This window comes from Takifugu rubripes, chromosome 7 (genome assembly GCF_901000725.2).
Source record: "Takifugu rubripes chromosome 7, fTakRub1.2, whole genome shotgun sequence".
Classification (NCBI taxonomy): domain Eukaryota; kingdom Metazoa; phylum Chordata; class Actinopteri; order Tetraodontiformes; family Tetraodontidae; genus Takifugu; species Takifugu rubripes.
This window is the reverse complement of record NC_042291.1, coordinates 8797226-8819239: the sequence shown is the minus strand read 5'-3', so window position 1 is coordinate 8819239 and position 22014 is coordinate 8797226. Positions and strand designations below refer to the sequence as shown.

The 22014-nt window shown below is 51.5% G+C and overlaps 1 protein-coding gene across 1 annotated transcript in view; it reads left to right on the top strand.

Annotated features, from left to right (window-relative positions):
• The window catches only part of znf407 (zinc finger protein 407), a 105116-nt gene extending 85164 nt beyond the window's left edge, over positions 1 to 19952 (top strand). The window contains exon 10 of the mRNA XM_011605376.2: positions 18465 to 19952. Within this exon, the coding sequence (XP_011603678.2) occupies positions 18465 to 19330 (866 nt within the window). The 3' untranslated portion in view covers positions 19331 to 19952. The remainder of the gene's footprint in view (positions 1 to 18464) is intronic.
• The last annotated feature ends 2062 nt before the right edge of the window (positions 19953 to 22014 follow it).

Below are 22014 nucleotides of genomic sequence, written 5' to 3'. Positions count from 1 at the left end.
CAGAGATATCGACAGGCCGAGCGCCGGCGGCTCGCGGCGGCGCCGGCAGGCGGGATGGGACTTTGATATGACATATTGTGCATCTCAGCACAGGCCATAAATAATTCTGACACGTTTTTGTATGCATGGGAAAGTCCTTGATTCAGCCTCCCATAAAAATAAACTTCTATTATGGAAGGTATTTGTCAAGTGGGCGCGTGATGGATGGTCCGGCGTTTACCCCGTGGCAGGACGATGGGTTATGGATGCCCGCCGCCCCTTGCCGGGGGAGGAGTCACACCAAGCAACGCTGACACCAGAGTAATTACTGCCCTTCTCACCACGGCGACGGAGGGATGTAGGGAAGGGATGAGGGCAGGGAGGTGGGGGGAACACATGTACCTGCACCACACAGGTGGGAGCAATAAATGGAGGAATTAGAATATTGGATGGCTGATTCTGATGAACGATGAGCTCATCCATTTACCTGCTCCCACAGAGTTACACTTAGTGTTCAACCTCGGCTTTCATTCACACGCCTTTTAATAAATTAATTCATATTTGCCTCCGACTGCATCACTAAAACGAAAGAGCTATTTTGTCTTCTCTGTGTCACCGGGATGACACATTTAATTATGGACCGATAAACTGTCATTTATAGTCTGTAAAGTTAGCTAAACTACTGATATTTGTCAGGCAAAATGTTTTTAAAAAATCAATAAAATGAACTGCTTAACGATATAATTACACAAAGATCATAGTGCAACATGTAATTATCTTGATATCAATCATCTTAACCAAACCAACCAACACTGACTTTCTGAGCTGCACGACTGTGCTGCTGCTTCAGTTGTTAGCATGAAGCGTGAAGCACAACCTGGAATAAACACAACCTGGAATAAACACAACCGGGAATAAACACAACCTGGAATAAACACAACCTGGAATAAACACAACCTGGAATAAACACAACCTGGAATAAACACAACCGGGAATAAACACAACCGGGAATAAACACAACCTGGAATAAACACAACCTGGAATAAACACAACCGGGAATAAACACAACCTGGAATAAACACAACCTGGAATAAACACAACCTGGAATAAACACAACCTGGAATAAACACAACCGGGAATAAACACAACCTGGAATAAACACAACCTGGAGAGCTAAAGAGAAGCATTTCAAATGGCCATCCATCCATCCATCCATCCATCCATCCATCCATCCCTCATCCATCCATCCCTCATCCATCCATCCATCCCTCATCCATCCATCCATCCATCCATCCCTCATCCATCCATCCATCCATCCATCCATCGCTCCCTCATCCATCCATCCACCCATCCATCCATCCATCCCTCATCCATCCATCCATCCATCCATCCATCCATCCCTCATCCATCCATCCATCCATCCCTCATCCATCCATCCATACACCCATCCATCCACCCACTCATCCATCCACCCACTCATCCATCCACCCATCCACCCACCCATCCATCCACCCACCCACACATCCATCCATTAACCCATCCATCCATCCATCCATCCACACATCCATCCATTAACCCATCCATCCATCCATCCATCAACCCATCCATCATCCATCCATCCATCCATCCACCCACTCATCCATCCATCCATCCATCCATCCATCCATCCCTCATTCATCCACCCACCCATCCATCCACCCACTCATCCATCCACCCACCCACTCATCCATCCATCCATCCATCCATCCCTCATCCACCCATCCATCCATCCATTAACCCATCCATCCATACATCCACCCATCCATCCATCCATCCACCCATCCATCCACCCATCCATCCATCCATCCATCCATCCATCACTCATCCACCCATCCATCCATCCATCCATCCACCCATCCATCCATCCATCCCTCATCCATCCATCCATCCATCCATTAACCCATCCATCATCCATCCACCCATCCATCCATCCATCCATCCATCCATCCATCCATCCCTCATCCACCCATCCATCCATCCATCCATCCATTAACCCATCCATCATCCATCCACCCATCCATCCATCCATCCACCCATCATCTTCAGCATGATATGAGCCACTAGCTTCTTTCCGGAGCATCACAGTACTACGAGCATGTGTTGACCTGCAGGACTACATACACAGATGCATTTTACATTATAACTTTAAAAATAAATTGCTAATGTTGGCCGTGGCAACAGTAATGAGAACAAATTACCACCTTCATATACAGTAGAATTTAAAAACAATAATAATTATCACATCTCTCTTTGCCTGTATTATTAAATTACAACATTTTTTATCTTCACAAAAACAAATATGACAGTAAATATAGTAGGAAGAAGTATTTAATCAGGGCTTTTACATAAAATAATGTTTTGATTCCACTGTGTGTATTCCTTTATTATTATTACACATATAGTACACACAGTATAGAACTTGTATTATCTTGCAAGTTGCTCTGAAGAACTTGTGTTACAAGATCAGAAGGCAACAACTTCTAATTAACCTTGTTGGTCAGACAAAAGTTCAGTTGTTATATCGTAGAAACGGTTGTAAAACTTGGTCCCATGGCAGCGCAGTAAAAGTGTTTTTGTGCATGTCTTCATGAATATTCACAGGCGTGCACGTGGGTGTGTGTGTGTGTGTGTGTGTGTGTGTGTGATTGAGCTGTGGCTCCCGTGCCGCCGGAGCAGGAGGAGGGTGGTGGGAGTTGGGTTGGTAAAGGTGAGGGAGGGGTGCTCTTCTCACTACCTCCAGGACTTCTACATTGCGTGGGTGGGGTGGGTGGTCAGGGCGGGGGCCACGCTGCCAGCCTGCCAGTCGGGGAGTGGGCGTGACACCTGTTTACCGCTGCCCACCCCTTCATCCGTACAGCTGCTTTGCTACCTCTGCCTTAACCTTCCCTTCCATCATTGTTGCCTTCCTCCTCCTCCTCCTCCTCCTCCTCCTCCTCTTCAGCGTGCAGGAGAAACTCATCACAGCAGGCTGGGGAGCAGCAAGTCGGACCGGTCCAGATGTTAGTACATGTGAGGGGGGATGGGGGGGGGGGTGGGTTGTCAGGACACAAACACCAGCTCAGACAATTACTGTAACATCAGCAGATTGTGTCTGTGCCACTAAGGCTGCTGTTAACTGAAATGATTGGTACAAGATGGTGTGTGAGTTGCCTGGCACAAGGCACGCACACACACACACACACACACGCACATGAACACGCACACACATCTGCAAAGACACAACAGAATATTGAGCGAGAATGGGATTCGAAGCAGCTGTAGATTAACATAAAAATAAAGAAGTGCTTCAGGATTGATGCGCAGTGGTTAGCATTAGCACCCATGCTAAGCCACACGGCCGACAGCCCATCACACATGTTAGCCCCTCTACCACTACCCTCTGCATGTCGACGCTGCCCTGAGGCAGACAGTAGTAGCAAACGCTTGTTTGCTCAGATCAGGGCTCCTTTAACCCTCTAACCCCCCCTCAAGGTCCAGGTAGGTGGACTGGAGCGGCTGCTGGCTGCTACAGATGAGGGGTCAGGGAGAGGAGCGGGCGGCGCTCAATAGGCTTAGAAGACCATCAGGGACTATTGATTGTGGCGGACAGTGAGGCTAGCTCTGCACTAATTGTTTCTTTACTAGCCTGTGGCAAAGACAACAGTCACAGGCAGGGACTCATGAATCTTACATCTGTTTTGCTGCGAGAGAGCCGGGAGTTAATAGCCTCTGATTACCAAGGGGATTGTCGTGCGTGTTGGTGTGTGTGCGTGTGTTTGTGACATAGTAAGTACACATGCATCGTACATTTATAAACCATATTATGAATTCTGAAGATGAGAAATTCATGAATGTTTTTTAAATAGTTTTTTTTTCTTCTTCCCCGCCGATGACATCAGAGCCTTCGTCAGTGTGTGTGTGTGTGTGTGTGTGTGTTGTGTCACTGACATTACAAATATGCAAATCTTCCACCTCAGCACTTGCAGGATGTGTTTACTCACTGTTAACACTCCGCCCTCCCTGATCTCTGCCCTGCCAGTGTTAGTTTTTCTGCCGTCCTGCGTTGGCGGTTTCTTCCCTCGGCGTGCGTCTTCCTCCACGCCGCCGCGTCCGTCCGTTACTCTCGCCCTCGCGGGCCGAATTCGCCCGCACGCTGTTTGTTTATTGCAGAGAGCAGCAGAGTTTGTTTGTGGCCGGCTGTCAGAGCGGCCCGGACCGTCGTGATGAAAGACACTTGGCCCTTCCCATCCATTTCACATTTGCTCCAATCAATTATTCAACAGGACAGCCAATTAAAAATGAGGGAGAGCGGTCAGGGCCTCCCCCCCCGAAGGCCGCCACCAGACAACTCTTTCTGTGAATAATTGGTGCAATTAATTTAGCATTGAGCAATAAAGGAGGTCTCACTCTCCCTCTCTCTCTCTTTTCCCTACATACTGCAACACTCATTACAGACACATCGCAACAACACGCAGTTAGCATTGTAGCATTGTAGCCTTACGGATGTAGCATGGAAGCTAGCCCGCTGCTGCCATCATTTATTCATCATTACAGAACTACATAATCTAGCGAGATCGTCATCTGACATTGATTTGCATCTATTTTTAGGTTAAAATACTGCATTTATACGCTAACGAGAACAGAGCTGTGCCCCCCCCCCCCCCCACACACACACACACACATTGCGTAACACTGGGGTCAGACTATAAATGGCATACAAAAGAAATCATTCCATTTGCTTGATTCCATACATCCCCCTCTTTTTTTCCCTTATCTGCAATTATGGTTAATTTGCTGTTGCCCTCGCTAAATGGAGCCTGCGCCATGCAAAACAATCAACGACCCCTACACACACACACACACACACACACAGGCACAGATAAGAACGTGCAGGAAGTGAACGTCGGTGGCTAAATTCCTCGTTTTATCTGTTAAAGCACATCTGAAGCATTAAGATGGACCTGGCATCCTCCCACTGATCCCCCCCCCCCCCAAGGCCCGCCCCCACCTTTGACGGCCAGATTGACAGTTGAGTAATTCCGCTGTCAGTGCTGACTGACGCCTGGTAATGGGAAGACGTTTCAGGGCAGCATTACAACGCAAAATAATTTCCAATTTACTGCTCATCAAAAAGCACGGTTACAAAATAAGGAGAGCAAGTGAGAGGGAGGAGGGGTGAGGATAGCGGGGGGGGGGGGCACAACAGTGGATTTATGGCTTCAATTACTGATATTTCACATTTAGTTTAAAGCGACATGTTTTTGTAATATGACAGGCTTCACTGGATTTGAAAACCTCTTCAGACCTCTCCACTCTCCCCTCTTCCTGTGTTTTTTTCCTCACCCGTCTCCCCCCCCTCCCTCCACCGTGGAGATAATGAAAGCAGGAACAAATGGTGGGAGGGGGGGTGTAAGAGTGATAGCTGTGATTCCTGAGCTTCCTCAGAGAGCCCAAGCAGGGAGGAAGAGGAGGCCCAGGGCTTTGATGTGGATGGATCTGACTGGATCTCAGCCCATCACTCAGCGCACGGCTTCAGTCTCACCTGTCACAGGTGGGATTTACAACTGCTCCTGACTCGTCACTGATGGACTTAACTACCCCATGATGATCATCGGCGCCCCCTCCCCAACTCTACCTTAGTCTGAGAGACAAAAGCAGCGCTATTGCCTCCGTCTCTGACAGTGATTGGCCTGTTTTGCTCGATATTATTCCTCTATATCGTCACCAAGAATCTCAATTTGGGGTGAGGATCCATCCTCCGCGTCTCCTTCAGTGTCACTATGAAATACATCATAACGCGTCTCACCTTCCCTCTCTTTTAAAAAAAAATCCTTTTAGTATTTTAAAGTGGCGCCGGATCGATCGTCGGTATTATCTGATGTCTAATTATCTCATTTGTGATTAATTATGCAGCGCGGCTTATCCATATGTCACTAAAGCACGTGAACAGAAACGATAAATCATCTCAGAAGCTGCTCCGTCCTCCACCTGCGCCTCCTCCACCTCACCTGTATCCCCGTGCACATAAACAGGGACCAGCCGCCTCTCGCCAGGCACGTGCACGTCCATGCGCGGCTGTTTATACCGTACCCTCCCCGCCCCGCCGCCCGCCCTCCGCCCAGCTGTTAGCTGTGTCGCAGCGGAGATTGATAAGTAGACGCTAAAAGCTCTTTGTTTGAGGAGCCTCCTGGAGTGAGAGGAAAAACACCACCTGCTCGCGGAGGCACGACAGCACACGGGGCCGTGCACACATCGCTCCGGAAGCTGGAATCAGCAGAGCAACGTTCCTCAAACAGCGCTTGACTTGTTTAGAAGCTTTGCATCTCGTTCCTGTCTGAAGCCTTCAGAGCGCGAGGATGAGCTCACCTCCCCCGCTGGTCATCTTTGGTTCTGGTTTCCCCCCGCTGGTCATCTTTGGTTCTGGTTTCCCCCAGCTGGTCATCTTTGGTTCTGGTTTCCCCCCCGCTGGTCATCTTTGGTTCTGGTTTCCCCCAGCTGGTCATCTTTGGTTCTGGTTTCCCCGCGCTGGTCATCTTTGGTTCTGGTTTCCCCCCGCTGGTCATCTTTGGTTCTGGTTTCCCCGTGCTGGTCATCTTTGGTTCTAGTTTCCCCGCGCTGGTCATCTGTGATTCTGGTTTCCCTGCGCTGGTCATCTGTGATTCTGGTTTCCCCGTGCTTGTCATCTTTGGTTCTGGTTTCCCCGTGCTCGTCATCTTTGGTTCTGGTTTCCCAGCACTGGTCATCTTTGGTTCTGGTTTCCCAGCACTGGTCATCTTTGGTTCTGGTTTCCCCGCGCTCGTCATCTTTGGTTCTGGTTTCCCCGCGCTCGTCATCTTTGGTTCTGGTTTCCCCGTGCTCGTCATCTTTGGTTCTGGTTTCCCCGCGCTCGTCATCTTTGGTTCTGGTTCTGATTAAACAGTAATGCAGCAAGAACGCGTGACAACGGTGAGAAACCATGGACCCAGCCGCGATGCCTTCAGTGTCCCGCGGCAGGGTCGTCGTTCTGACGCACTGTTACTGTGGGTCCTGTCAGCACCACATGGGTCGGGCCCACGACGGGTCCAGGAAGACCAACAGGACAAAACAAGACAGCAGGTGTGAAAACCCCAAGCGACTGTGAGAAGGGTTTCATGCATGCACGTGTGACTCCCATGTGGGTTTTGTAGTTCTGGACCGTGACACTTTATCCGTCCTCCATTAGAATCCCCCGATCCGGACTTGCGGTATTCAATCATTTTGATTAAAAGCCGCGCTCTCTAACAGAAGTGTCGGGAGTGGCGCTGCGCGGGGGCCCACCACGTTTGAGAATTCATATATTTTCATAAACTTTTAACAATGTCAATGAGACACGTCTTCAATCTTTGGCCACGCGACGGCGGGGCGTTCAATCTTTCTTTAGCTTTTTCGACAGAAAATTTGAATACGGGCACAATGTTATTAATGTGACAGTTCATGTGGAGGGCTGGGGGGGGGGACTGGTGGTGGTGGGGGGGTTTATTAGTTTTGGAGACACTTGAAGCAGAGAGGGAAGCGGGTGAGGAGATGCACTCGAACGCGTCCCTACATTGCTAGCTACCAGTGGCGTTAACATTTTAATTCTGCACGCCCAATTAACAGCACTAACAAACCAGGGACTTTAATTTCTGCTGCAGCCTCCGTATTAGAGAAGCAAATGTCATTTTCCCCCGTTGTGGATCTCTTATTTATTTACCGTTCCGTTTTGTCCCGCCCCTTTCCTGATTGAATTGCCCTCAAGTCAATATCGCTGTAATTCTGATTTATTCCGTGCTAAATCCTGCGGCGGCGTGAGAACTGTCCCTATACGGTCCACGTGGAAACCACGATCATTTCGACTGAGGTTGGGGTTTATTTTGCAGTCGCCCCGCTGTGACTTTGCGAGCGCCACGTTTGGATTGATGGGACGTTAAATTTAGCCCGATGCAGGCCGGCTCCTCTGATTGCCCTTGATGCTGTAAAGAGCAGAGCTGGGCTAATATGAAATGGTTCGTCAATGCCAGATCAATGTGCACGTCTTAAATGAATGCACGCCGGCTACATGATCCACAGCGGCAGCCAGGCGAGCGCGGCGCAGCACTGTATTGAGTGTCCGTTGCCTTTGACACATCTTTGGTGTCACGGGTGGTGCCACGGAGGCGCCGGAGAAACAGGCCGGTCCCCATACATATAGCTTTTATTACCGCTCTCTGGTTACACACCATAATAACGCAGGCGTTTTATCAGCATTAACTTCACCAGAGCAGATATCCATCTGTCAATAGGCTAACTTTACCTATTGACCGTTCTCATATTTATGGGATGCACATGCACGGTGAGCGGGAGGGCAGCTACGCGCACGGTGTGTGTGTGTGTGTGAGAGCTTTTGAACCGATGGATATATAGATGTCCTATTTTAGACTTCCCTGAGTGTATTTATTCATTCTTTTGGGCTAACTTGCGAGCCCTCCCCTGCTCTGAGTCCCCCCCCACACCCCCATCCCATCCCATCCCACCCCTCCGCAGCCTGTTGTCAGGAGAATGGATGGAGTCCGTCCCCCCCAGTGAAAACCTGGCCAGACACCAAGCGCTAACCCACCGGATAACAGATAGACACAGACGCCCCGTATCCCTTTTGGGGATTTGAAAAGTGGGGGGAAACTCTGTCTTTGTGCGTTGCACCCACGTCTACCTGCATATTCGTGTGTGTGTGTGTGTGTGTGTGTGTGTGTGTGTTCTGAGCGGTCCCTTGGTCGTTTGTAACCCTGGCACTCTCATAGCACCTGCTGCCCAACCCAGGCAGCCTAGTAATGATGCAGACTGATGATGTTAATAAGAAGAACGCCCCCCTCGGCTACGGGGCTCCGGCAGGACACACAGACACCCCCCCGCCCCCCCTCTCCCCAACACGCGCTCTGACATACATGTGCACAAATATCCATACATCAGAAAGTTTCAGCACAACAACCGGCGCCACGTATAAGTGTCAGGGGTCGGTTACGACGTGCCGAAAGCTTTGGTTTGGTTTAAGGTGGGAGGCGAACCTCAGGGTCACCCTTCCTCCATCGATGCCCGGGCATCCTAAAGAACTGATGGAGTTGCGGCGTTCACGTCGCCAGGTAAACTTGTTTCGCAGAGAAGCTGATGGAGGGCTTGTTTTAACAGCCTCAAGGTCAGCGAGTCAAAGCCCACAGTTGTCACGGCAGCGCGCCCGTGGCCTCGGTGTTTGTGCACGTGACCGCGTACGCGTCCGTGTGTGTTACAACAGTGCGGCACCGCTGTGACAGATTTATACCCCAATGTGCACCTTCAATAATTCAATAAGTGGGCTTCTGTCTCCTCCCCAGCTCTCGGTGTCATTATGGAACAGAGCTAAATGCCACCAGGACGAGTCCATTTCTCTGCTGGTAGAGCCGCGCGCACACACACACACACACACACACACACACACACACACACACACACACACACACACACTCACACACACACACACACACACCGGTGCTCTGCTCCGCTGCCCCACTTTCACTCGAGCTCCCACAGCTTAGGAGGCTCTGTCCTGTTGCAAATGTTGCTAATAGCGCGCTACACTTGTTTTAGCTGCGAGCCTTTCCTTCCATCCCGACTTCTCCGACCATTTTCGATGCACCGAACCGCGATGAGCGTCGGAATTAGTCATTTCCTTTCTGTTTTTTTCCTCCCCTGCTCTTTTTATGGTCTGTCAGTGCCTCCTCCCTGCGGTGCGAGGCTGTTTTAACCCCCCTGACCTGCCTCCCAGCCCTGCTTAGCCGCGTTCTGGACATCCGTGACTCCGATATTACGGAGCTCCTTCAGTCTTCCCCATCGATCCACCCCCCTCCCCTCCCCCCCCCATCCGTTGCTATGCGCTTCAACCTCTTCCTGACCCATCCTCTCCTGCCTCATAGTCCTGTCATGTAATGTGCCCCTATGGCGTGCCCTCCCTCTGGATGTGCGCAGTGTTTGCGTGCACGCACGTACGTGCACGCTCCCCGCTGACCTGAGTGATGAGCGGTGACCCTCTGGCTGGCGCCTGGCGTCCTCCTCACTCCTATTGATTAGATCTGAGGTTTCATACAGTAGCTACCTCACGTGACTGTCATTTACTGTCTCTCTTCTGTCTCCAACCTGTCTTGCACCCGCACGCGCGCACTCGCACACCAGCGCATTCGTTGAGCCCCTTTCCTAGCGCGCACGTGTGGCGAGAAATGAGCTCTTCATCTGCGATAATGAACACGGAGGAGGTCAGAGGGCCGGATTCCATATTGCACGTGTGAACGTACACAGCGGTGCAGGGGGATGAGTTTAATTGAGAGACAACAGATGCGGCGTGCTAACTGCCTGCCTCGTTTAGCTTCTCGTCAGAATGAGTCAGCAGCAGAGTGAAGTGTGAGGGGAGGATCAGAGGGAGAACCAGGATGCAGCTGTCAACGCTAATGCGCGGCTCCGCGTTTGATTTGATTTGATTTGATTTGAGTGCGATTCGCCCGTTCCTCGGTTCCTCCACATGCCGGGTCTTCCCCAACCCTCACACACTTTCACGGTAAACAATGGTCTTGGAAGCACTTGACCTGTGGCGCGCCTGTGTGTGTGTGCGTGCGCGTCTTCCACTCAGTCTTTGCCACAGTAATGCTCAGGTTAAGTGTAGTTGCAGGCTATTATACATCATTAGGGTAAGTAAGGCTCGGGCGGCGCAGCAAGAGAAATGGACTCGTTCAGACGCTTCATTCCTCACCGGCCAGGGTTGAAATAGGACCTGACATCACGCGTACACACTTACGTACACGCCCGGGCTCATATACAAGCCCAAAGTGCCGCACGGAGAAAGCAGCCAGGCACTTATCCAGTCAGTCAGTCACAAATCACTCTGTCAATCAGATGGTTTATGGAGCCTAACGTCTCCTGATTGCTGCTAGCCAGTCAATCTTGCCTTCCACTTTGGAAATTAAAGCATTCTTAATGGCTGGATTGAGGGTTTTATTATGTTTTCACATTTTATGACACATGTTAACACTAGTCTGGCTGAGTATAGTGTGCTCTATTGTATATCACATCAGTCGGCTGTAGAGGTGCCTTATATTCTAATTAGAGAATTACCATCCACTGTGACGGATGGGTTCCGTTCTGTCCGCCTGAGGGGTGTGGTGTTGATTGCAATGTTTGACTTAAGACTCAATTTTCCCTTAAATAAAGATTTTCCTATCTTATTTCCTACCTTCTAAAGTGTGACGTGCTTGTGTGCAGCCGTGGCGGGTTGGTTCTGGCTGCCACAAAATCCCTGTTTTTCAGAGAACAGGAAAATGCCAAGGATATTTAATGTTCCGTACGTTATGAGACGTAAATATTTACCTTTGAAGGTGGTGGACGGCTTTGCAAGATTATCCGGGAGATTACCTGAGCTAATCCACTGATGCTGAAGTGTTGAAGTGGAGCGTTTTAGCTCGGGTAGGACGGAGACACCGGTGTTTGTTCCAGCTCTGTTAAAGCCGGTGGTGTTCCCAGCCTGGAGGAAGGATCCTCTGCCGGCTTTAAAGAGGGCGGCAACTTAGAGGTGATAGATGAAAAGGAGAGGAGGGAAAAGACTAATTGTTCTCATTACTGCACATATAAAAATCAATAGCTCTCAAAGCTAGGTGGGGGTCTGGAAGGCCACTGTGGTTATTCCATAGGAGTGGATCCGGTCCGGATTGGGAGCAGCAGAGCCGATCACATTTGAATGCTAATTCCGATAAAGAACAGTTAGATTAATAGATGTGGCCGCCCGACGCCGGCCCCTCCCCCCCGCCAACCGGTGGGGGCGTTTGAGATTGAAGTTTTAAATGCAATTAAATGAGAAAACACAGCGGAGGAAAAAAAAAACGGGGGGATATATTTTCCCAATTTTTTCAAATTAAGGCAGGAAATTTCATTACAAGGGCAGCATATTTTACACAGGCAATTACAAGGTTAATGCATCTTCAGCGGCGCCTCGTGACGCTCTCGTACGTTCATCTGGGGGTTTACTTGCATTTTATCTTACACGAATGTTCAGAAGTTACACCAACACAGCAAACACACACACACACACAGAGTTCTGCCTCTGTGAGGACACTGGTCAACATATAGACTCTTCCTCTAACCTCATTGCTGCCGTCTGCCCCCCCGTTCTGTTTATCGCAGTCACCGAAAACCTCTGGATGGCTGCGTGGTCCCTCAGTTAATCCGTCTGAGGCGTCAGAAGCGTCATGGAGATTACCCATTTAACGGGGCCCACTGATGATCACTTCTATATATGAATTATGGAACCACACTGAAGCCTCCTCGGTCCTTGGACCGCATGCTAAATCAATTTGGGCTGTTTAATCGCCACACAGAGCGCAGGGGAGCGTGCACCCACCTCTGGGGGCCCTGATGCTACACATCTCTGATGGTTTTATTGATTACCTGCCAATGCCGACAGGCCGCCAATCACCCTACAGTGAGTTTGATCTGCGCCACGCCGGCGCCACTATCCCCCCCTGGACTTTTCACTCGCCACCACGTGGCCTGTCTCACAGCGTCGGCGCCGCCGCGCCATTTGATAGAAATTCGTCAGTGAAGCAAATTGTCAGCCGGGGAGGGCGGATCGGCGGCAAGAAGGCAAGCTGGGAAGGAGGCGGCGAGCAGAGGAGGCAGCGTGAAAGATAAAGCCAGAGCGAGATGGAGATGATGATGGAGAGAAAGAGAGAGGGAGGGAGAGGTGGCGCCAGTTTATGTAACATCTCCAGGATGGTGGTTGGCACATATCAGTGGGCTGAGCCATCAATCACTCCATCTGTGTAAAATCGGGAGCTGACTCCAATATTGCTAAATATTTATACTGTCACATCCACGCGGGCGTGCAGATGAAAAGAGCCGTTCATTAAGGCCTTCTCAGGCCTGTCAGCCTGGAGATGGAGATTAGAGAAGCAACCTCCCACCGCGTCTGCGTCTCCTCACCCAGCTCCTCACGCCTATATATAGAGCCATCAGGACGATAAATATCTGCAGCACCTCTCGGTGAGGTAAACACTCGGCAAAGGTTGGGGGGGGGGGGGGCGGTCTCAGCTAAACAGAGCTGTGTGTCTACAAGTGTGTTGTGTGGAAGTTTGGAACAATATCAGGATGGTGTTGGACGGGATCTCCTTGGATTTGATTTGACTCTAGTTCCTCCTTTTCCACCCTGATTTGGATTCAGCCTGCTCTTAATCCACGTTTATTTTAAAATGATGTCCTGATTGTCACGGCGACGTGACGGACCTCCGAACAGCGCTCAGGTCAGGCCTTGGCTACGAAAAGACCGGATTGACATCGTCGTCACGGGGAAATTAGGAGACCAGGGGCTTCAGTTTGATTGGAAAAAGGAAAAAAAAAAGCTTTTATTCACAAATTCACATCCATAATTAATCATTAATTCACAGGAAGGGGGCGGAAGGGGGAACAAACAGTGGGAGGAGGATGGAGGGATGGATGGAGGAGGGGAGAGGCTGTAATTATCTGCAGAAGTTTGACATCCTGAGTAAATCCACAGAGCCGTCTGACATGGCTAATTAAGGAAGCAATCAAAGGTCCACCTCCAGAGATTGGGAGGGAGACAAGCGGGAGAAGGACGGACACGGGCGAGAGGGATGAGAGAGGGCCTAATGGGGAGGATGATGGAAGGATGGGAAAGAGGGCGGGACGTGGCTGATATTGATGTGTGATGTGTCAGCCCTCGCCCTGTGACTGGCTCCTCCTCCCTCCTCCTCGCCGAGGTCTCCTCCTGACCTGCGAGCGATTTCCGGCGTTTGGGAAAGCTCGCCGCGCTCCTGCGAGAGAGGAGTTATAAAAGGAATGCGTTAGTCAGAGGCGCTTCTTCGGGGCGCGTCGTCGGTGATGTAACCCGTAGTCATCAGGTGCGTCCCGCAGCAGACGCCCCCGGAGGTGAAGCACGTGGTGCAGCCGCCCACGCCCCCGTGTGCAGGTGGCCCACGCTGGTCCGACTGCTCCGTGAGAGAGAGGCGAACCTTGATCTCACCACCGCCAGCCGATAACTCAGGCGCTGGGTTCGAGGGGCGCTGGGGATGATGCAACGATCCCGCCCAGACCCACCTTAACGGCTTTGATGTGGTCATCGTTCCGTGTGCTTCCCAGTCGAGTCCCTCACATTCCCATTTATCTACAGCTTCCTTAAAACAGTTGTTCATCTGTCTCCCCGGGCTCAGGACGCACTGAGTCCCTGTCTGTGGGACGTGACTGGACACAAGGGTCCCCCTAAATGGCCCGATGCCTTCGGCTAGGCTGCATTCCTGCGTGCTGAGGACATGTTACGCAATGTTGTCCTGCGCTCGCCTGCATCACTGCGGAGTCCAGCTGAAACCCAGCGGCGCTCTGCTACTCTGAGTCCTACGTGGATATTTAAAGTCACCTTTCAGGCCTCTTCCAGCCTCCAGAGGCTGAAAATTCAGCCGCAGGAGAGAGAGCAGCCTCGGAGCGGGAGGTCTCGCTTTCTCTTCTCCCATCTCATTATTGGTTTAATAATTGGCGGTCACATGACCGACATTTACAGATTTTCCTGTCGGGCCCTCAGACGATTCTCTGGCAAGCTCGATAAAGTCTAAAAGCCGTCCAAGTGTCACGCGAGGACAAGGGAGGAGTCAGAGCGTCCACGTGCTGCCGACTATTGAATTATAATCAGGAATTTGCTTCCAAACAGAGTAATGAATGTTTGACCCTCTAGAGCCACCGTACTGGAGCTGCAGCCCAGCAGGCCCTGTCCGGCGGCGCCCTCGTTCTTTTGCCGTTTATTCGTCCTTGGGGTGTGTCGGGTGTCTCCGTCTCCGTCCCTGCCGCGTCCACCCGCTGTCAGTCTGCCCAGCGTATAATTGGCTGGGCTGTGGTCGGCCGGCTGTAACCACATGGCCGGCCGACCTCATGGCGTTTGCTGACCTGCTATCTGTGTCACACACACGTGCGCCTTCACCAGAGGCCTCACGGGGGGGGGGTAAGAACTTGCCTTCATGGGTGATTATACTGTTTTTGGTATGCTACGAAATTCAAAGCAGCGTTGCCGGCTGCTCCCTCAGACCCACATCCTGTCCCACACTAGCAACATGCTGCTCCGCCTCACACCGGTTCACCCCCCCTCCCCTCCCCCATCATTTGAAGGGGTGGGGGGGTACAGACAGTAGATACACACAGACACGCGGGCAGGTGACCTGGATACGCTCAGACGACACACTTTGTTTGGTGTCACCTTCAGAAGCGAGCACCGCGCATCGTTGACGTGCGCTCTCCTCGCGCTCCCCCCTCAGGCGAGTGGACCCCAACGTGTTCCGCTGCTTTCCTGAGCGTTGATTGGGATCTTTCAAGGCTCCCTCGCTGGGATTGATTTATCGAGCAGGTTGGGTTGTTTTTTCTTTTTAAACGTTGCACTCCGACTCAGGGTAATTGATATTTCACGTGTTTCTCAGCGGTGTGTTTCATTTGGAGGTATTTCCATTCACGAGAGGACCGGGACGATCACGTGAGCGTGCTCGCCGTGCAGAAGTCAGCTGCCCCTCGCGGCGAGCCGACCCGTGTTCCGGCCAGTATAATTGATCGTATGTGCGCTGGTGTCTCAGTGTTAAGGTTAATTTCTCTAACTGCTGGTAAGTGCTGTCTGACCGCTCCCCTGGTGGCCTCTCTGAGCTGAAGTGATGCCACTTAGAGGCCCCGCGTCCCCGTTACCAGCGAGCCCATTGATCCGCTGATCAATAAGTGCATCTGTGCTATACATTGATCGGGCGGGGCCAATGCTACACCCCAACTGCTGTAGGAACGCAGCGACACCAGCGAGGTGGTTTCATCCAGAAATCAAATCACGCCGCGTCCTCCTCCTGGCGTTTTATTCCTTTCAGGGAGCCTCCATCTTGTTTCACATAACAGTCAATAAAGCAGCCTGTCCCTCTTCGTCTCATCCTCCTGTTAAAGGAACCGCTGAACCAGAACACTCAAAACACATATTAAACAGGCATCAGCCTCTCGCCGGGACCAAATCACGCTGTTCAAATGTTGTTCTTCCACCGGGAGCGCAGGACAACTGAAGAGATGGGCTCTGCAACATTAACTTGATTCACTGCTGCGGCGACTGAGTGACACTCCATAAACCTCAGCGGGCCTCTGTCGGGCCCCGCCAGCAGCACCCCACGGCTAATGTGAGGCACGCCAGCAGCCCCGCCACCCCCACAACTGCGCGCACACTATGACGCATATAAGCAAACACACGGAGGGAGCGGCGTGCGCGCCCAACACATACAGCAGCACGTGTGACGCGCCAGTAAAGCATGACCGTAATGTTCCGCCCACACATGCTGACATATACATGAGGAACACACACTTGCATTAGCGCACATTTGGCTGGTAATGGCTGAGTTTCACCAGCCAGCCTGTAAACTGAAGAGTTCACCCACTAATGGCACTTTGTCTGGAGCACGCGTGCACGCGGGCTTCATGATAATGCAGCAGAGAAACGGCGCAGCAGTGAGTAATCGTCCTCCCCAGCCGACCTCTCCGCTCGCAGCGCTCCGCTCCGGCGTAGGCAGTTAGCATGGGGCCTGCAGCTCTGTGTAAATAGGTAACCTCTGCTGCTTCCTCTGGCTGCCTTCAACAGCGCGGCTCCCTCCGCTCGCTAACTGCTGTTCTTGTCACTTGAGATGCGAACTGAGTAGTCCGGGTTGATATTTACTCCACAATCTGAATTCTTTGCGTCCTGGGCTGATAAAGTTGTTGTTTTTTGTTTTTTTTAAATTTCAAGACAAAGTAGTAAATCTTAAGTGGAGATGCAAATGTGGTTGCTACAATATGCAAAATACTGCTGATTTCCTCCTAATTGAAGCCCCATTAAGCCATAAAGTGTAGATTTAAATTTAAAAAATCACCCTGTTTGCCACAATTGGACTATTTACATGTAATTTACCACTCCTAACTCTGATTGATGTATTTTTAATCTATATCATGTGCGATAAACAGCTTAAAAGGACCCTTAAACAAGCTCCCTGGGACTTGTGCAGCTCCTGCACCAGGAGACCTTGGCCTTCAGAAGCCCCAGATCGCCCTGTTCTCTGGAATAACTAATGAAAAGTGTTCCAGAGACTCCAGGTGTAAAACATCCGATGAGAATATAACAGCTTCATTCATTATTTCCTTGCCTTCCTGATTAGCAGATAACATTTGTCGTGATCTAACCTAGAAAACATGTTTCTACCAGTACCGGTACTCTTAATAAAATACCTGCAAATCATCGACATTGGGCCGGGTCCATAGCATGTTTACCGCCTCCTTTTGTGATTATTTTCCTGTTTAACCAGAACAAAGCTGGATTTCTGATTGTACATTAACTCCACGGAGAGCCTTGCCTCATGACACATGACGCAGATGCCCTAGCTAGCATGTAGCTAGCATGTAGCTAGCATTTCCAGGTATGTGTCTGTAGCTCTGCATTCACTTCATGCAGTCGCAAACTGAGCAGGAGTGTTTCCCAACGCACATCAGCCCACGGGAGCTGCGTGGGTCCTGACAGAAGTGCGACGTACGCCTGACACACAAGCAGAACTTGGCCTGAAAGCGCTGAGGTTAATAATCGTCTGTACCTGCTCGCTGCACCCTCTGACCCAGTTGTTCTCCTCCAGTGCGGTTTCAGACGCTGAGGCCAGCACACAGACGTCCCTGAGAGGTCAGGATGATCGCTGATTGATGAGTTAGTTCCTGTGGCTTCTGGGAGACCTGCGGCGTCCTGTGACCACCCTCAGGAAGAACCCTCGCACCTCCGCAGAGGCTCATTTAAAAGATTTGCGTGAAAAGCGATTTCCTGGAAGCACCCGGAATTTCAGAGGCACGGGTCGTCCTGCGGGGGCTGTAGAATCCGAAGCATCCGCGCCGCAGGTGAATCTCTAGGAATGAGGGCCGCTGCAGCCGTCTTGTGATGCGTTCGGGTTCCCGGTGTTTGTGCAGCGCGTGCTCAGAGTCACCCTTCGCTGTCTGCACTTGAACCAGGCGCCGCTGCAACAATGGCATTTCTGACACTGTTCCTATCACCTTGGAAACACCATGGCAACCTGCGAGCTGAGAGGGCAGAGTGTGGCTCAATTAGCAGCAGAGGGATCTGGCTGCACTCGTCTGGCAGCCCCATATCTCCATATCCTTTCTTTCTTTGGATAATGTGGCCCAAATATCGGAGGTGTGACATCCCATTTTATCTCAGCGCGACCTTCCTTCCCGTTTCATTTTTTTTCTGAACACTTTTTGTCACATTAGCAGAGGCTCAAACAGTGAAGATGGCCACATGTGGTAGCTGCACACTCTGGTTTTGTTCTTTTGTGGACCTGAACCTTCTAATAAATTATTCATATTTTGGGTTTGGACCTCATTTTAAGTGTCTTTTGCGCTTTTGTTGAAAACATTCACATGACAACACAACATTCGTCTTTTCTTCTCTCCAGGGATCGTTTCCAAGTCCTTCGAGTGTCGTCTGAAGGGTCAGGGGGCGGTGTACGTTGAATCCGATGCCACGGACCCCCAAATGGGGAATAAGGCCGAGGAAGGCGGCCACGACGAGCCTGTCCAGCAGGTCATCATCATCCAAGGCTACAGCGATGGGGAGGTGGCCATCGATCAGGCTCTGGAGGAGTCCGCCGCCGCCACCCTGCAGACGCTCGCCATGGCAGGCCAGGTGGCGGAGGTGCTCCACATCACTGAAGACGGGCAAGTCATCGCCTCGGGGAGAGAGGTGGCGTCCGCGGGCACCCACCTGGCTGGAGGCGGTGCCCAGTACGTGGTGCTGGAATCTGGGGAGGTGAGAGGAGGCCTGCAGGCGGTGAGAGACGGCGTCGTGGCCGCCGCCACCGGCCAGGGCCACGTCGTGGCGGAGTCGTCCACGGCCCTGGACGCTCTGCTCAACGCCGTCAGCGAAATGGGCCACCAGGAGGAGGTGCAGAGCGAGGCGACCGTCGTCCGCGAGGCGCTGACGGCGGAGCTGGTGGAAGCTGCTCAGAAGGAAGTGAAGGACGAGGAGGAGCAGACGGAGGTGCAGGTCATCCACCAGGGCAGCCAGCAGGACATGCAGGAGGTGCTGCACCTGGCCGCCTCCCAGATGATGAAGGAAGGCCTCACCCAGGTCATCGTCAACGACGAGGGGACCCACTACATCGTGACGGAGCTGGACAACTGCACCCTGCAGGTGGAGGGCGAAGTCTACGCAGAGCCGGAGGCCAGGGAGGGGGAGGGGCAGCAGGTGGAGGCGCAGCCTGGAGGGGAGATGGTGGTCTACCTGGACGGAGCCAATCACAACATCGTTCTGGAGGGCTGAAGGAAAGAGGAGCGTTTGTCACTCAGACTGAGTTTAATTCCTCTAAAGCTTCCACTCAGCCACTAAATCTCTGCCAGTTGTTCTCCCTTCTTGTCATCTCTCTTTTTATCCCCCTCTCCTCCATCTTTGGCTTCTCTGGGGCTTCGCTAAATACAGGCGAAGCATCATTTATTAATAAATACAGAGACTGAAAAAGCTTCTTTTTGTTCACTTCCATCCTTCCAGGTTGATGCATTTACCCGAGCTGAAGACTGATGGTGGAGTTTTGTCTTTAGAAACGCTTGAAGAGGGGGATTATTAAAGAAAACGTGCATTCTGTTCCAGATTTCCTCATTAATGCTTCTACTTGCATCACTCTGCTTCTGATTATTTGTTCTCGTATGCAAAACATGATTTCTCTTCAGGTTTAAGACCTGATTTAAGGTGATGCGTTCATGGCCTCCAGCCATGTGGTTTTGGTGCATTCATGTGATCCGGGACATTTCAGCTGCCTCACATCGGTACTTTAAAACAATCATGTGGTTCCTGTCTGTTTTAAAAGAAAACAAACAAACGAAACAGGTTTGAGATGAAGGTAATGTAAATCGATTTCGGTAATAAAGAGTTTTTACTGTCGTGTTCACCGCCGTGTTCTCTATCAATAACTGTATTTCCGGTGCCGCGGTAACATGTTCAATACGGCTGCAGCGTGCGCGCGCGCGCGTGGATGGATGGCTGCCATCATGCGGGCTGATCACCGACGCAGTCATTATCATCACCATCATCATTATCGCCATCGTGATCACTGTCAGCCCTAATCGTCAGCCCCTCTTCTCTACCCCATCAGCCTCATCCTGTTCATCGCACACAGCCCCCCCAGCAGCATTCAGCACTGGAGGGAGAATCAATATTCATTTAGGTCCTTACACAGGCCGACCATGAACGCAGCCCGCTCACATGCGCGCGCGGGGGGGGGGGGGGGGGGTGTTGAGAGAGGCAACAGCCGACTGATGTCCGTCTGCAGCAACACGATGCGTTCAAGGACCCTCGTTCCACTCAGGCTCCGGTCAACAGCCCGTAAACGCGACCAGAACCTCTGTGTCACTTCCTGAGGAAACTCACTAAAATCTGGGTTGTTTGGGAGTGAATCTGAGGGTTTGGGGTGTGTTAACCTGAGCTGTGGCGGCATTAACGTGGTGTGTGTGTGCGTGTGTGTGTCAGAGAGAGAGGCTGTTTGTTTGCTCTCAGTAGGAATGTCCATCTGCGTCCGTGCGTTGCACATTTTTCCACACGTCTGTCCGGCCGCCTGTGTCCTGCCTCGTGCGCATCTCCCCCCCCTGAGCGTCTCCCTAATCTGGGGGCTGGAGGCTCGTTATTAACTGAGCGGGCCGCTCGCGTGACACGGAGGAGAGGGAAATTAGCAGCTGTCAGCCGGTGATGAGTTCATTTCCTGACAGGCCTCAACAGTCCTGCTGCAGACGACCGGACGGCTGATGGAAACCTGCTGCTGGGCCTTAATTGGTGAGCCGGAAAAAGGCCCGTGTGTGTGTGTGTGTGTGGAGAGGCACAGTACTAGAAGAGTGGGAGAGGTCTGTTAATGTTCTCCAACACTCACAATGTGGCCATTGAAAACGGATCTTTTCATTTTACTTCTAACCGTTAATCAGAAGTGGTTCTGGTGGTTCGGCCCGCTGGGTGGTTCTTCAGTCACCGATCAAGATTTAGAATCAAGATTGTTTCTAGGTGCTTTCCAGAATCCCAGGGCCTGGACCCCCAACAAGCAACAGTGGCAAGGAGAAACTCCCCTTTAACAGGACGAAACCTTGAGCAGGACCAGGCTCATGTAGGGGGACCCTCCTGCTGATGGGGGGGCTGGGAGAGAGGGAGGGGTGGGGGGGGCAGGTAGAGGAGAGGATGGGCAGAGATCAGGGAAATGCATTAATTATAAGCTGTTAGTATAAGAGTTGAGTGGGTCAGTGGGGTCAGAGGTCAGCAGGTCATCACACAACTATGAAGTTGATTATACCTGTAGATAGATACATGAGGGGGGGGACTCATCCAGGGTGTCCCCTCCCCGCGACCCGGAAAGGGATAAAGCGGTTAAACAGAGGAGACGACTTAATCAGAGGCCACTCTCTTGGTGCTACTTCCTGCGCTGCCTTCCGCAGGGGGCGGAGCCAGAAGCCCAACTACTCAGGTGCTGGGTAGCTCTGATTGTGCCCATTGTTTCCACCTGTTCCTCCTCACCTGCCCCTGCTTGCCCCCCCCTTCCCCCCTGTTTAAGCTGTTCTCACTCCTCCCTCACTCTTCAGATCCTCACGTGTTACTCCTGTGTTCAGATCTCGTACCCTCGTGTCTTTCACGGTGAAACTTGTGTCAGTTCTTCAGTTCCTTTTAATTAAACTTCAGTTCTCGGGTTCTTTTGTTGCCTATTCTGTTTGTTCTGCCATGAACTAAAGAAAAAACAACCCTCGTGTGTGTTTGGGTCCTAACTCGGCCTCCGGTGCCGCCGGTGGCTCAGGCTCCGCGGAGAGCCGCCTTTTTTGCACGCCCGTGTTCCTCTTCATCTGTGGGAACGAGCGGAACAAAAGAAACACCAGTTTACTCAAGTTCCACACACACCTTTCATGTCAGGCTGTGTGATGGAGAGATACTGCGTGTTTTGGTCACACACACACACACACACACACACACGTGCTCACACC